At 43.8% G+C, this 16302-nt stretch overlaps 1 protein-coding gene across 17 annotated transcripts in view; it reads left to right on the forward strand.

Moving 5' to 3' along the window:
- MAP3K4 (mitogen-activated protein kinase kinase kinase 4) overlaps positions 1–16302 on the forward strand; it is a 162508-nt gene that overhangs the window by 113986 nt on the left and 32220 nt on the right. For all 17 annotated transcript variants that reach the window (XR_010836119.1, XR_010836117.1, XR_010836120.1 and 14 more), the window contains 4 exons: positions 3046–3288; positions 6333–6479; positions 12326–12483; positions 16127–16243. Coding sequence is in view for 12 of the 17 variants with exons in the window: in XM_067011121.1 (XP_066867222.1) it covers positions 3046–3288; positions 6333–6479; positions 12326–12483; positions 16127–16243 (665 nt within the window). In the remaining 5 variants the exon portion in view is untranslated. The remainder of the gene's footprint in view (positions 1–3045; positions 3289–6332; positions 6480–12325; positions 12484–16126; positions 16244–16302) is intronic.

The following is a 16302-nucleotide window of genomic DNA, read 5'->3' on the forward strand; positions in this document are numbered from 1 at the left end:
ACTGTACTTTAGTTGCTCATAACAGGCAAAAATTTCTAAAATAGCCATATAATTTAAAAAATGATTAATTGTAATAATGTGAGGTTGGGATTCCCTGGTGGCACAGTGGTTAAGAGTCCGCCTGCCAATGCAGGAGACACGGGTTCGAGTCCTGGTCCGGGAAGATCCCACATGCCGCGGAGTAACTAAGCCCGTGTGCCACAACTACTGAGCCTGCGCTCTAGAGCCCGCAAGCTACAACTGCTGAGCCCACGTGCCACAACTACTGAAGCCCGCACACCTAGAGCCCGTGCTCTGCAACGAGAAGCCACCGCAATGAGAAGCCTGCACACCACAACGAAGAGTAGCTCCGCGCTCGCCGCAACTAGAGGAAGCCCACACGCGGCAACGAAGACCCAACACGGCCAAAAATAAATTAATTAATTAATTTAAAAAAATAATGTGAGGCATAAGTGTGTAGGATAAGGGAAGGATGTAGCTATTCTTTATTTAATTCCCTAAAATACTCATTGGATTATCAGGTATTTTTCAACTTCTCGAACTGCCTTTTTTATATTCTGAATTATTGTAGGTAATTGGATGTGTTTCTATGTTCTGTTGCTCTGTTTATTACTGTGCCAGAACTTTTCTGTTTTAAATACAGTAGGTTTATTAGTAAGGTGTGGCATTGTGTAGGGCAGTTCTTCCCATACATTCTTTCTTTTCAGAAGTTTCTGGGCTGTTTTTGTACATTACTTTCTTACACCTGAACTTTATTTAATGAATTTATTAACCCCCACAAAATGCCATTGCGATTATGATTGTAATTACATTGAGTTTTTATTAATGTCCCTACATTATTGAGTCTTTTCAGTTTGATTGGATTATTCAGGGATTTTATACTACATTTAATACTATATTTCTCACTGGAATGAAAGAATAACAAATAGGCCATTCTTGGACCTTCTTACCCCTTTCCTCTCTCCCTGTGTTTTATTACAGTGATTGGGAGTTTAAGATCCGGGTTTTTTCCTCACAGTGTGCTGTTTTACTTTTCTCAGTTTGCTGAAACTTGAATTACAGTCCTTAACCACGCTATCATCCTGGAGTTATATCTGCCTGGATACGTTCTTCGAGATTCATGGCTTCTCATTTCCTTGGGCATTTTTCTTTTTCTATCTTGAGATCTTTATTCTGATCCAATTTTCATTTGACCAGACTCTCCTGTTCTTCCTCAGGTAGTATTTTAGAGAAGGTAAATGAATTGTACTTTGGGTTCTTCCCTATTCAAAGAGGTTTCTTTCCCTTCTTCTTTATATATTAGTGATATCTTGACTGCGCAAAAAGCTCTCCTCCGCCTCCTCCTTTTGTTCTTTCTGGAACTCCTATTATTCTTATGTTACAGCTCCTAGATCTGCCCTCCATTTCTCTTATTTTTCACTCAAATTTTTTATTCCTTCTTCTTTTCTCTGGGTTACAGTGCTCATTTCTGCAATTAATTTCCAAATTATTCATTCAGACTTTGACAGCATTCAGTCTATTTTCACTCCCTTTATGGAATTTATTTCAGAAATCTTGGTCTTTTTTTTTTTTTTTCCAGAGGACTTTAATGAGATCTTGCATTATTTTTGTCGTTCTCTCCTGCGTCCTACATTGTCACTGTCAGCTTGTCTGATTCTTCACGTTGGTGTCCCTAGTTAAAACTGCTGTCCCCTCTTCCATGCTCAGGAGTTTTTTAATGTCTGTTCCTGTTTGTCTGGATGGGGATTGACGCCCCAGGCAACACCAGCAGGAATGTGTCTCCTCAGCAGCTGTGTAGGCCTGCCTGGCTGCTGGTTCTCCAGGCAGTTTGTCTTGCAGTTGTTGAGAAGGAGCCTGAAGCAGATGGGTCAACAGGCTGGAACTACAGAGAATGCCGAAAGAATTCTTCAGAATTTTATCCTAGAAAGCTTGCTGAATTTTGTAGAGCTCTAAATAAATATTTTATCTGATGTCACTCTCCACACCAGAAGAAACAAACATTTATACTGCCTAAAGCTTTTAAACAGACATGTCTTAACCCTGACCACATTTATCACAAGTAATCATTTTTAAAATTATACAGCTATTTTAGAAATTCTTGCCTGTTATGGGAAACTAAAGTATGTATTAATTTAAATGCAAAAGTATGTGTTGAACATAAAAGAATGTGAGTGGGGGAGACCAGTTAAGTGTTCACTAAATGACAGGGAGCACAGATACGAGTGCCATTTGGAGGCACAATAACTAAATTGGTGATGTTTTAAATTGAAGAAAAGTGGAGATTTTCAAAATGTGATGGCTTCAGTTTTCTCAGTAGGAGGAGAAGGCAAGACCTTTGAATGATTGGTCAGGATGCTGTTGCCAGAGGTTTAAGACCACTGAGAAGTCTCCAGATCTGCTGTTTTACGGGGCAAAGCATCCGGAGTTTGCTGGGGGTGACTGTATGAATGGGTGAGCAACAGTAGGGTGCCTAGAAAACATTCAATAACGTATACTTGAGTGGGACCAGCCAGGTTCGTTTTATGCATTTTTCTCTTTCAGCCTCCTTTGGTATAGCTCAGGAGAACAAATGGACAAAAGACTTGGTTAAACCCACTCGTTTTCATGTTTACACAAATGGCTACCTGGTTTTGTAATCTTTTCTCAAATTTAATAATTCTCTGGTTTTGTCAGTCGAGAGATAGTTGTGGATAATACTGTGTATAGCCTTAAAACTAAACGCTCCAATTATTTTAAGTATGATAAACAAAATGTATGATGAAAAAGGTGAACTTGGTTCTTAAAGGTGAACTTGGTTCTTTTCCTACTATACATTTTTGATAAAAATATTACAATTTCATTTTAGTTCTTGTTATGGTTTTCTAACACTTTTAGAGCTCTTTAGGTCTCAGTTGAAAATGGTGGCTTATTCTAAAGATGATTTATCCTATAAAATTATGATTTTTAGAGGTTTGTCAGCAAACTGTAGAGAATAATAGTTTATAACTACAACTGTAGGAAGTTCTCCTGGATGCTCTTTTCAGCTTTGTTGAATTTGTGTTACAGTTTTCTGAATTCCCGGATCCCATGTGGGGTTCTGATTATGTGCAGTTGTCCAGGACACCGCCTTCCTCGGAGCAGAAGGGCAGCACTGTCTCTTGGGATGAGCTGAGGTCCATGGATTTACCCTCATTCGAACCTGCCTTCTTGGTCCTCTGTCGTGTCCTTCTGAACGTCATACATGAATGCCTCAAGTTAAGGTTGGAACAGAGACCTGCTGGAGAACCGTCTCTCTTGAGTATTAAGCAGGTTTGTTTCAAAGACTGTTTAAAAATATTGAGCATTTATTATATTCTTCTACCGGCTCAGCATTTCTGTTTTTAGGATTTTCCCCCCGATTGTTGCAAATAGTGGAAATGAGTGTGTATGTTAGTGTTTTTAAGCTGCTCTGTTTAGGGTAATTTAAAATGGTCTTTTCTCCGTGCATTCTTCAAAGATGAGATGATGATTCCACCTCTCTATCTTCCACTTCCTCATTCTAAAAGGTTATAAAAGTGTGGTGCTGATAGGACCCTCTGTATCCTAGTACCATCCGTCTTTGAAGACTGGAAACTTAACATTCATTCATAAGAGATCATTTAAATTCTTAAATTTGTTGTTGTTGTTGTTATGTAAGCAGGTAAATGCCTGCAGTAGGCAGGGGTGGGGTGTGTTTGGACATTTTGCTTGCTTAGGCACTTGTATCGTTTAAGCAACAATGACAACTTCTGCTTTCTTAATTATTATTAATTTGGGGAGGGATTTTCTAGTGAGTTTGCTACTCCAGGGGTACCAGAGGCATGGCTGGAAGCAGCTGTATCTACCAGAGTGTGTGCTGAAGAGCATTTATATTTATGCCTTATGATAGTGCCCTATTGACATTCACTATATAAAATAACCATTTCAAATTTTGGTGAAAACCAGTTACCGTGGTTTTTGTGGACCGTGCTTGTCCGCCCGCATGGAGTTTGAAGGGCCGGGAGCTCCTTGGCTCTTCATGACGGGATGCGCAGAGGGGATGAGGGCAAGTTGAAGGGCAGGCGGTGCGCGAGGTACGAGGTAGGACCGGACGTTGTTTGTTTTTTTTTTTTTTTTTTTTTTTTTTGCGATACGCGGGCCTCTCACTGTTGTGGTCTCTCCCGTTGCGGAGCACAGGCTCCGGACGCGCAGGCTCACGGGCCCAGCCGCTCCGCGGCATGTGGGATCTTCCCGGACCGGGGCACGAACCCGTGTCTCCTGCATCGGCAGGCGGATTCTCAACCACTGCGCCACCAGGGAAGCCCCGTTGTTTGTTTAGTTCGGTGTGGAGCCGGGAGGCTAATGGCACCGGAGGTGGAGCCCTGTGCCTCCCCGTCGTGGCTTCAGTTCCCACCCGGCGCAGCCCGAGCTCTGCGTCCGCCTTCGCGCTGCTTCCTTCTCACCGTCTTGGTTCTGTGACTGTGCGTCCTAACTGCCCACGTGGGCCACACTTTTCACTTGTCCTCCACGTTGTAGCGGTTATTTAGGAAGTTTTGGTAAAATACTTACCTCGCCTCCCCACAAAACAAATACATACTTCAGGAATAGCAGCTGCTGAAACAAGGGGGAGTTTACCTTTTACTAATGGGGCTGTTGTGAGGATTAAACAGTAACTTATGTTAAAACATTTTGAAAAGTAAAAAACCAATACTTAGATTAGGATAGCATTACTAGAGTAAAAATAAAATAGAAATTTGGGCTTTTTGGTATGCGGGCCTCTCACTGCTGTGGCCTCTCCCGTTGCGGAGCACAGGCTCCGGACGCGCAGGCCTAGCGGCCATGGCTCACGGGCTTAGTTGCTCCGCTGCATGTGGGATCTTCCCGGACCAGGGCACGAACCCGTGACCCCTGCATCGGCAGGCGGATTCCCAACCACTGCGCCACCAGGGAAGCCCGAAATTTGGGCTTTAATGCATTCAGATTGAGTTGTAAGCACCTAAGTGACATCTTTAACAGAAATTTCTGTTAACACTTTTTAATGGATTTAACTCTAGCCGTTGCTCTCTTACTGTGGATAATTATTTTAAAAACATTTTGAAGGGGATCTTGTTGCAAAAGCAGTCCATGTTTATTTTAGAAAACTTGAAAAGTACGGAAAATGACAGACAAAAATGAAAGATACCCTGTTATTCTGCCGTTCAGAGATATAACCGCTGTAACATGTTAGTGTATTTCTATCCATTTATTTTTCTGTATGTACATACTTTCTGCACATATAATTTAAAATAAAAAAGAAAAGAATATGAGTTTTCATCCTTAAATTTTTGTCAGAAATAAGATTTTAAATGGCTGCATTCGTGTTCTTCCATCTAAGTGCATCATAACTTATTTAATCCCCATTGGCTTTTGAATAATATTGTGAAACATATATTTGTAGGTAAGTTTTAGTCTGCATCTGTGATTATTGCTTGAGTATAAAACGTACAAATTAACTAGTGAGTCATACATTTTTAGATTCTAGAAAGTTTGTACCAGTTTACTTTCCCTGTAGCAGCACCGTGGCTCCTTTTGTGTCTTGATAATGTATCTTAAAACTAGTGCTGCTGTGATCTTGTCTCACAGCCCCTGCTGGTTAGAACTTGAGGGCGTGTGACCAGTGAGTTATTGATAGGAGGACAGTAAAGGTCCTCTCATTGCACCTTCCCTCCCTTCTCACAGTACCTCCTGGGCCTACACATGGCGGTTTCCCTCATCCTTTTCTTTTCTTTCATTCCCCCCCCCCCATTTAATTTTATCAGATTAATCTTAGGTTTGTTTGTTTTTGTGATTGAGTTGTTTGATGGTAAAACCCACAAATCACGGTAGGTAAACTTGGCTAAATTATTACAAAGGCCACCAGGCTCTGTGGTATGTAAGTATATTTGAATCTTTATTATGTTTTTGGTTAAAAATGACCAGTCTCATGAGGAAATTTTTCTCTTGTATCCCTTGTCTTGTAATGTAAACTAGTAGAAAAATAGATCTTTTTCTGTAGAATTTATTTTCCATAAAAATTTGTTTGTAGACAATGTATTTTAGCAAATCAGTTTTCTGCCTGTATATTTTTCTTTGTGTATTCATGCTATACTGTTAAATAGTTTTGTTTTCACTGATTTGTTTTAATTATTCAGTTGAGATTGCTGAGATATTTATGTGAAGTGAACTGACAAAGAATCTGGAAAATATTTTAGGGTTTTCAGAGGCAAGGTTCTCTTTTCCTGAGCTTTTTGAGGCTTTACGTGGAAAATGTGTGAAAACCGACAAATAATGTGGTCAGAATGTGTGAAATGGTAGAACTTGTGCCTGTTGCCTTGCAGCTGGTGAGAGAGTGTAAGGAGGTGCTGAAGGGCGGCCTTCTGATGAAGCAGTACTACCAGTTCATGCTGCACGAGGTCCTGGACCATCTGGAGGAGACCGATTGCAACATCGACGCCTTCGAGGAGGACCTGCACAAAATGCTGATGGTCAGTCCTGACTGAGGGAGAGACGTCTGACTTGTGTGTCTTCTCACGTGCGCCGGGCTTCCCTGTGCTCTTCCACCCTCCGTGCTCCTGCCCCCGTTACTCCTTCCTGCTCACAACGTCTTCTCTCCTCCTTATCTGCCCACTGAAGATTTACGTTCACGTGTTGTCTGACAGTTTTCACCTTCCGTGTGCATCTATCTACACCTTCTCTGAACTATTACAGGGTTCTAATTATAACCACACTATATTTAACACTTAGCGATGTACCACCTCTCTGTCCTCAGGTTTCCCCAATTAAGTTGAAAGCTGCACAAGCCAGGGGCTGTGCCTGAAGTGCTTTTGTCTTCTGTAAGGTTTGGTAGAGTGTTGGTATGTAGTAAATCCATGTTAGAGTCATTAGGGTGTATGCACCGATGATTACTTAATGTGGTACATTGATGAAATGCCATAGAAAACAGCAGAGCTTGTAGGCATATTGTTTTTGGAATGCTTTCACCCTTGCTTGACAACTCATTGTGTCCTGCCTCAGCATGGCTGCGGCACCTCCAGACACCACCCTCCCTTTCTACAGAGAAAGGCAGAGGGGGAAAGTCTCCTTGCCAGCTAAGTCCAGAACAGCGAAAGCTCTCCTGGAAGCCCCACCCAACAGATGTCCCCTACATCCTACCGACCAGACCTTTGTGTGGCCTCTTCACTGTAACGCAGGCTGGGAATGCAGAGATTTAGCTTTTCAGCCTCTGTAGTAGAAGGGGAGAAGAAGAGTGTGTCTGCGGAGGCACTTACATCTGGCATCTTTGCGAGAAATAATTTTGAGTCTGAAATGATTTCCTATTCGTTTGGGAGAATACACACAAGGCCAGAATGTGTAACATGTGGCTACATTTTGAAACACTGTATATATTGCTTATGGCAGAAAAGTCTTGATCATTGTAGAGTTATGGTAAAACAACAGCAAGGAGATTAATCTTCCTCTCTGTGGGTGATTAAACCAGAAGTTTAAAAAGACAAAACGTGCTCCGCTTTCCAAACTGTCTCAGATGGCTTTACGGAGGCGCACGCCACGCCTTTCACCATGTGATCGCCGAGGCGGGAAGGGTGAGAATTGGGCTGTGCCTTCCAGGTCATCCACCTCCAGTGCCCTCGGTGTGCCTGTGAGATGTCAGAAGGCTCCGTTAAGGGAGGTACCCAAACTCTCGGCTAGTTAGAGCTAGAAATGCTTCGGATTTAGTTTCGACTCTGCTGCCGATTTTCTGTGTGGGGCGTCGTCTGCCTTAGTTCATCTCCATAATTTCACAGACGAAGAACTAGAAATTATCAGTAGTTTTAAAATGTGCCCCAAAGTCTGCCAGATGGATTAATGCAGGGGCACATTTTGCGAACTGGTGGAGCCCAAACGAAGTCAGTGTTTTTGTCAGGAAGGAAGGAGAGCGTGGCCTTCGGAGAGGCCGGCACGTCGCTCACTGGCCCACTTGCCCTCCTTTAGGTGTGGAGGGCCCGTCCGCGGCGGGTGGGAGCTGTGGGCTCTTGGGCCGTGATGGTCAGGAGGCAGCAGGGCACGTGCCCCCATAGAGGACATGCTGCCAGACGGTATGGTACCCTGTAAGCCGGGGAAGACCCCCGAGCGAGAGGTGGCTTAAAAGGGCGAGGGTAAGCAGTGGCCAGCAGACTGTGATGCGGGGTGTCTGCGACCGAGGGGCCTTTACTGTGCGCTGCGCCGTCCTTCTGACTCGAAAAACGGAGGGGCTTACGCGCGCAGTTACTTCCGGGGAAGTGACCGGTGGGGGTCGGTTTGAGCCCGCAAAACCAGATTGAAGCTGTGAGCTTTCTTAGCTCATTTCCCTGGCCCTGGCCTTTAGAAATAACTAAAACAATAAACGTATGGGATGCAGGAACATGTGATAGACAGACTGAAGGCAATCCCATAAAAAGAACTTAAAAGGAGTGAAAATATGAAAATGATGAACAAGATGTGGTACTTGTAGGAGACACACAAGGGAGAGCTCAGACTTGCACAGTTAGTGTTCCTAGAGAAGAATAAGGACAAAGGAGCGGAAAAGACTCAATTTTCCATTCTAGAGATATTATTGGATGTCTGCCGTGTGCCAGGCAGGCGTCGTGCCTGGTACTGAAGGCTCGGTAAGGAGCGTAAACTCCCTCTTGGCGTTTAAGAACGATGGGGAAAATGACTGTTAAATAATTATACAGACGTAACATTACAATGGTGAAAAACGGCAAAGGAGAGACACGGGTCTTTTATGGGCTCTCACAGTAAGATCTGATCAGTTCATGTGGCAGTGAGGCAAGTCTCTCAGGAAGGGACAGTTGGAATTTATCTGAAAGTTGCTGTGTGTATTATGATCCAGTTTTTTTTTTTTTTTTTTTTTTGCGGTACGTGGGCCTCTCACTGCCGTGGCCTCTCCCGTTGCGGAGCACAGGCTCTGGACGCGCAGGCTCAGCGGCCACGGCTCACGGGCCCAGCCGCTCCGCGGCACGTGGGATCCTCCCGGACCGGGGCACGAACCCGCGTCCCCTGCATCGGCAGGCGGACTCTCAACCACTGCGCCACCAGGGAAGCCCTATGATCCAGTTTATGTAATAATAATTTGAAAGCTTACACAAAACAATACTGTATCTTGTAATTCGTGTAGTAGCAGATTATTTAAGAAAACCATGTAAACCCGAAGGGGACATACTAAATGCGTAATTGTCACCTCTGAGGAGGGAGGAAAGAGAGAAGTGAAGAAAGAACCCAAGGAGAAATTAACTTTGTGATGTATTATTTCTCATCGAAAAAATATCCAAAGCCAGTATGACCAAATATTAACATTTGTTCATTCTGGATATTATTTGTAAAAATATTTAAAAGCCACTTTACTTTTTAGTTAAAAAAGGGAGAGAGAGAGAGAGAGATTGCTGACTTTGCTGACAGAGAAAGGAGCAGATGCAGAGTCTCTGTGATGATGCAGGATAAGGGAAGCAGCTTTGGAACGAAGGTTCCCGGGAAGGCCTTGGGAAGGGACCGCTGTGGCTGCGTTAGAGGAACAGCCTGGGAGGATCCAGAGTCAACGGGAGGCGGCCAGGCAGAGCCTAGTCTAGTGGTGCACACGCTGCCCCTGGATTACGGCGGAGTAGCATGAATTTAGGAAAAAGCGTAAGGATCGGAAAGAAACGAAGGAAGTGAAGTTGTCAGTACTCGGGGATGGGCTGGACACGGGGGGGGGGGGGGGGGGGGGGGGGCGGGATCGTGAGTGATGCCGGCTGCCCAGCTTGTGCCGCAAGACGAATAGTGAAGATGTAGGTCCGCTGAGAGTTTTTTAAATCAGAGATACCTGAGACCATTGGAAAGCCTTTGGCACTGATTTTGTCAAGGGAAAGAGATGAAAGAAAGTCTCATATGTGTGTGTGTGTATATATATATATAAGAGAAAGGAGAAGACTGGTGGTGTCAGGTTCCTCGGGTGTGACGAGGAAACGGGTCTCAAAACACAAGCGCTGGGCTTAGCAGGAAGCACAGCTCCTCTGCTGTGAAAAAGGGAAGGATGGTAGGTCCCAGCGTGTAGGTTTCTGTGATTTGTTTCACGACGGTGAGAGCTTTTATATCTAAAGACCTAAAGTTTTTTTGTGAAGAGAGCCGAGATCATCTGCTGAGAGCGGGTTAGGATGGGTTTGGGCAGTCTGCGGAAAATGGGGACGTTTCACACTTGTGGTCGTAGAGAGAAGGAAAGTGAGCCGAGCGGAGGTACAAGTATGAGCAGAAACGTGTGCCGGCTGGTTGGTGAACGGGACCGTGTGCAAGGGTGACTCGCCCCTGCCGTGCGACTCGGGGGCCCTCAGCTTCTGGACTGTGCAGATGGGGAAGGGAGCTGGGCTTGTCTTGACGGGCAGGTGGGAAAAGGCGGCGGGAGCATTCCAGGCATGGCCGGGGGGCAGGACGGCGGCAGGGACACGAGCGTACGGACGGCAGTGCTGAATAAGGAGGACAGGGACCCAAGGAAGAGAGGAGTGAGTTGGAGGAAGAAGAGGAACCAGCGGACTGCAGTTCCAGATACAGTGAAGAGAACAGTGTAGAGGGGCGAGTTGCGCGCACAGAATGGAGCGAGGAGAGGAGGTTTTAACATCAGCGTGTTTGCGTTGGGCTTTGAGCGGTTCTGGTGTTGGCGGGATGGGAAACGAAACCTCGTCAGAGAGGAGAAAAGGCGGTTGGAACTGGAGGCCGTGGGGGAACGGAACTGGAATGGTGTCGGGGCGTCGTGCACCTGATGTTAAGTCACACAGCTGGTGGCTGAGCCTGGGACGGAGAGAAGACTGAGTCACAGGCTGGAGTCTGACGACTGACGGGTAGTTGGAAATCAGTAGATGATGGTGTGCAGAGGGCGCGTCGATGGTATGTCTGATGACATCAGTCTTAAAGGGGCAGGGTATTTCCTTGGTCCTGTTTTTAAGTAAGACTGTGTTAAGAATGATGGTTTGAAAGTCGCATGGGCTGCACGAGGGTGCCGACTGTTTGCAGCCCTTGAGATACACTGTAAGATAGCTGCCCCTTGAGGGGGTTGTCAGGGAGAAGTGCAGCTCTCAGGACAGCCAGGTTTCAGGGAAGCCAAGGAGGTGAAGGAGCATTCCAGGAATGGAAAGGGAGGGAGGTCCTGGGCCCGCTGTACAAAAGACTTGTTTCATTTGGATGAGATGGTCGTAGACCCATAAGTTGCAGGTTCCACACACACAGCTGTATTCACAGTGGACCCAGGACTGGAGATTCATGCTGCACGGCCTGGATGGAGGAGGACCCAGAATTATCCAAAGATAATTGGCAGTTTTCTTGAAATAAAGACCCCAGATTTTTGCCTACTGGAAGTTATTGTTGGATCTCAGAAAATATTCATTTCAGTGAACCCTGAGATGTAGCCTGGTGAAATAATTGAAATCCAAGACTAGAGAAAGGGTCCTGTAAACATCTAAGCAGGGAAAGGAAGCCTCCTTCAGGAGTGGGGAGAGAGGTGATTAGTCTGGCATCAGTTTTCTTTACACTGACAGGACACACTGCGTTAGAAGGTAGTGGAGTAATGTCTTCAAGGTTCTGAGGGGGAGAATGTGTAACTTAAATATTTTATACCCAGTCAAGTTATCCTTTCAGTAGAAGAATCCACAAACAGTGATGTTTCATAATATAACAGTTGTTAACCTGTCTTGAGAAAATCTACTTGATAGTAAAACCCTGCTAAGCAACAGATAAATCAGGATAAGAATTTAGGACTGGGAAAGCTGTTGTAGAGGACTTGTGGTGGGCATAAACCCCACCTTAGAAAGATTGGGTATTTTGGTTATAGATCATAATCTATATGTCATAAACCTTGAAAAATTATATCACGAAAATCTGGATGTTGGGAAGGTATAGTGGGACGAAGTGTGCTCATTTCCTCCTCTTAACACGTAAGATACCATCTAAAGTTAAAATAAATAACTAAAGAAATAAAGGTCCCAAGCTCTTAAAGGAATGTTATTCACAATATATTAATCATGAAAATTTCTGTATGCTATTTTGATTTTTTTAACTTGATCGTAATTTTCTATACAGTGCGAATATTGTAGTTATTTTCTTAGTAACTTGCAGCAATTGTGAATAATGTGTTAAATTGCTGAGGAGTTGAGTTATATATACAATTAAAGAAGAATGCTGTTTAGACATCAGTTGACAGTGATGCAGAATCTCGCTTCTCTCAGCTTCATGCCTCAGTGGCCCCTCTTCCACTCGCCCTTCTGATTTATAGCTTTCCTGTTAACAGAGATGAAAGTTGTGGGTTGTTGAATTCTATTCTCAAATATCTCCTTTTACATTTTTGTATTTTAAGGTATATTTTGATTACATGAGAAGCTGGATCCAAATGCTACAGCAGTTACCTCAAGCATCTCATAGTTTAAAGAATCTGTTAGAAGAAGAATGGAATTTCACCAAAGAAATAATCCATTACATCCGGGGAGGAGAAGCACAGGCTGGAAAACTTTTCTGGTAGGAATCCTTATAGGATTCGCCTGTATAGGAATTCGCCTGTCTTCCTTTCTCACTTGTACTCCTGGTTTGCTCACCACTTCTATTCTACACACATGAAAATGACAAGCATTCATATCTTTTGTGTGCAACTCTCCCAAGTTTTGTTAGCCTTAGAGCAGTGGTTCTCAGCCAGAGGTGATTTGCCCCCCGGGGACATGTGGCAGTGTCTGGAAACAGTTCTGATTGTACTGACTGGGAGGGACTGCTGGCAGCTAGTGGGAACAGGCCAGGGATGCTGCTAAACATCCGGCAATGCACAGGACACAGGCCAGCCCCCCCAAACAAAAATTATCCCCCCAAAATGTCAATTTTGAAGTTGAGAAATCCTGCCTTAGAATACACCCTCTTGGTTATACAAAAGGAGGAGAATTCAAGGCCCCTGACACGTGGAGTAGACCTGTAGACCTTTTGTATCAGTCTTGGTGGGCACTTCCAAAGCCTAACAAGTATGTATTTTCACTGATACTGTTTTGGGAATGTAATAGTAATCACAGAATCTCTTTGTAAACTGGGTATTTATATATGGTGAAAGAATTGAAACGTAAACCAAGGAAAAGCATTAGGGAGGGGGGAGTGCTCACTGGTCGGTCTGTTCTAGGAAATGAATGTATCTTCTCGAGTACAGGCACCTGAATGTTGAATGTGGGGTGCATGGTGTTTGCTGGGGGCCACTCCCCTGCTGACTGACTGAGGACCAGGCCTCTCCTTGGCTCTAGACTCTGCTGCAGTTCTTTGGTGCTGCCTTCTCTCACTTGCCCCATCAGCCATTTTACTTCTTCATTTCCTTTTTATGAGTTCTTTTATACCCAGCTCATGTTTCCTTCCCCTCCCTTTATGTGCACTCTTTAGGACTTCAGCTTTTACAGAGTTCTCTTCTCACTTCAGAAACTCACTATCCTCACTCTGATGGTCTTTGTTCCATGCTCAGTATCTCAGGATGTTGTATTCACTTTTCTGCCCTGACCACCAGTGCTTTTTATGTTTTCCTCTATCTTTATTTTGAGTGAACAGTGAACTTGCTCTTGTCTCCGGACTTATCCAGTCCTTCAGGCCGAGGTTCCCAGTCTGTCCTGTTTTCCTATTCAGATTGGTTCTCATAGTCAGCCTTATGAAAAAATGCATTCACTACCATTTCCAGCATCTCTCCCCCTCCTAATTTTCCATTGTTCTGCTTTGCCTGTAATTTCTTCTGTTTGCATCTTCTGTTCTCAGGCTGTCAAGCTTTGTTAAGGAAATCTTTTAAAAGGTTACTGTTTCATTTCACTACCAATTCTTCTTATATAATTTCGTTGTACCCTCACTTTGTACCCTGTCAGTCTTTTTGTTTTTATCTTTTGCTTGTCCTTCAGGTTCCGTTCAGTGCAGTCTCTGGCCTTCAACTTCCTGAGAAGCTCCAGAGCCTCTGCTGTGGGACTGTCCACCTGCACTGTTCTAGTTCTGGGTGTTTGTTGCGTTAGTGCAACATTCTGCTTTCATACTCTATTTCTCCCAGGTTCGGTCAGTCTTGGCATTAACCCTGACTCCTTTCTTTCTCTCACACACCGCCTCTAATTCCACGTGGCTGTCCCTTCAGAATACATCCAGAATCTGACCTCTGCTCACCACTGCCTATTTCCCCTCTTCCCAGCCGGTTATTTCTTACTTGTATTGCGGTAGTAGCTCTCTTAAGTAGTCTCTCTGCTTCTGCCCTTCCTCTTCTATGGTTTGTTCTTAGTGATCTTGTTAAAATGTACGTCAGACCATTTTTACCTCTGCTCCAAATATGCCAGTGGCTCTCCTCCTTACTCAAATAGAAGTGAGAATGCCTAAACAATGGCCCATAAGGCCTAGTACAGTCTGACTTTTCATTAAATCTTTGTCCTCATCTTCTAGGTTCTCCTATGCTTACTCTGCAGCCACAGGAGATTCCTTCCTGTTTCTCATAGGCGGGGCCTGCTCTGGCCTCAGGCTCTTTGCACTTGCTGGTCCCTCTACTTGGACTGCTCTTCACCAGTTATTTCCATGACTCATTTCCCCACTTCCTGTAGGTCTTTGGCCAAGTGTTACCTTCTGTTACTTTCTACTTCTTAAAAGTTGAAATTCCTACCTGCAAGTACACCTTAGCTTTCTTCCCTATTTTATTTCTCTCCATAGAACTTATCAGTATCTGAAATACTATATATATATTTTAAAATTATATTTATTTATTGTTCTCCATTCACTGGAGGGATTTTATCCGTTTTGTTCAGTACTGCTTACTCCATAACAGATACTGAATATTTGTTGAATAAATAGATCCTGAATATCCTTGTATACTACTGCTCTTAAAAGCATGTTTCCAATCAGGACATTTTCCCACTCGGTTATTTTTTTATTTTATTTTTTTATTTATTTATTTTTTTTGTGGTACGCGGGCCTCTCACTGCTGCGGCCTCTCCCGTCGCGGAGCACAGGCTCCGGACGCGCAGGCTCAGCGGCCACGGCTCACGGGCCCAGCAGCTCCGTGGCATGTGGGATCCTCCCGGACCGGGGCACGAACCCGTGTCCCCTGCACCAGCAGGCGGACTCCCAACCACTGCGCCACCAGGGAAGCCCCCCACTCGGTTATTTTTAAAGCCCACCCTCTTTGCCTACCAAAGGAAGATCCCACAGTTACATGACATCCAGGGCCTTCCACAGCACGGCCCGGTTACCTTCCTGGTCTTGTTTCCTCTCCTCTGCTCTTTCCAGGTTGACAGTTTCTTTTCACAAACATGCCTCTTGCTTAACACATCATCATGCCCTTTGGTCATATTTATTGTTCTTCCTGGACTTTCCTTCCCCCTCCTCCATTCTCTTCCTGTCAGGGCCACTCTTCCCACTGCTGTAGTTGCTACTGTTCTGCATTGCCTGCAAGGCCCAGTGAACTCATACCTTCAGCTGGGTTTGATCTCGCTCCTCAGACAGCTCCCCTAGCAGTTACCTTCTGCCCCATCCAATGTTGGTTGTAGACTTACCTGCTCTGTTTTACTAGGTTATACGCTCCTTTTCATCATAGAAGCCGGTAAGCTGCTGTTGAGTTTTTACTAAACTCATTTAGATTTATTTTATACGCTTGGGTTTGCGTTTTAACCCTAGTATTTAGATTGTATACTTTATGAGAAGCATCAGCTGATTAGAGTAGTTCATGTGTATTGACTATGAAAGCTAACTGTGAGGGAAGTTATTAAAAACAGTTGCATTTAAGGAATTCACTTTATTTCTTACGCCATCGTTTAGTTCATTAAGCTTTTAAAAAATATTTTGTTGTAGATATATGTTTGAGGCCATTTTATACCATTTTGAGTATTTCTTTAAGATGAAAATAACATTTGTGTGATAATTACATAGCTACTGTGAATGTAATTTAAGATTTTAAGGTTTATAATGAAAAACTGGTTGTAGAACAAAGGTACATACATTCCATAATAGAGATTTCTACTTTTTTCACATTAATCATGATTTTATATTTAAATTCTCACTGTCTTTGATTTTTTAAACTATTAAAATAATAGCTGAATCTTTGAGTTTCTCATTCAAGAATTAGAATGAGTGAGGACAGTTTTTCTTCTCTGGTTTACTTTTGTTGTTTTTGTTCCCTTAGTGACATTGCAGGAATGCTGCTGAAATCTACAGGAAGTTTTCTAGAATTTGGCTTACAGGAGAGCTGTGCAGAATTCTGGACCAGTGCTGATGATAGTAGTGCTTCAGATGAAATAAGGTTGAAGTTGCATTTTCTTTCCTCTCCCATTTTTTATTTCATGTAGTTTTATTCTTGGT

This window comes from Kogia breviceps, chromosome 13, assembly GCF_026419965.1.
Source record: "Kogia breviceps isolate mKogBre1 chromosome 13, mKogBre1 haplotype 1, whole genome shotgun sequence".
Classification (NCBI taxonomy): domain Eukaryota; kingdom Metazoa; phylum Chordata; class Mammalia; order Artiodactyla; family Physeteridae; genus Kogia; species Kogia breviceps.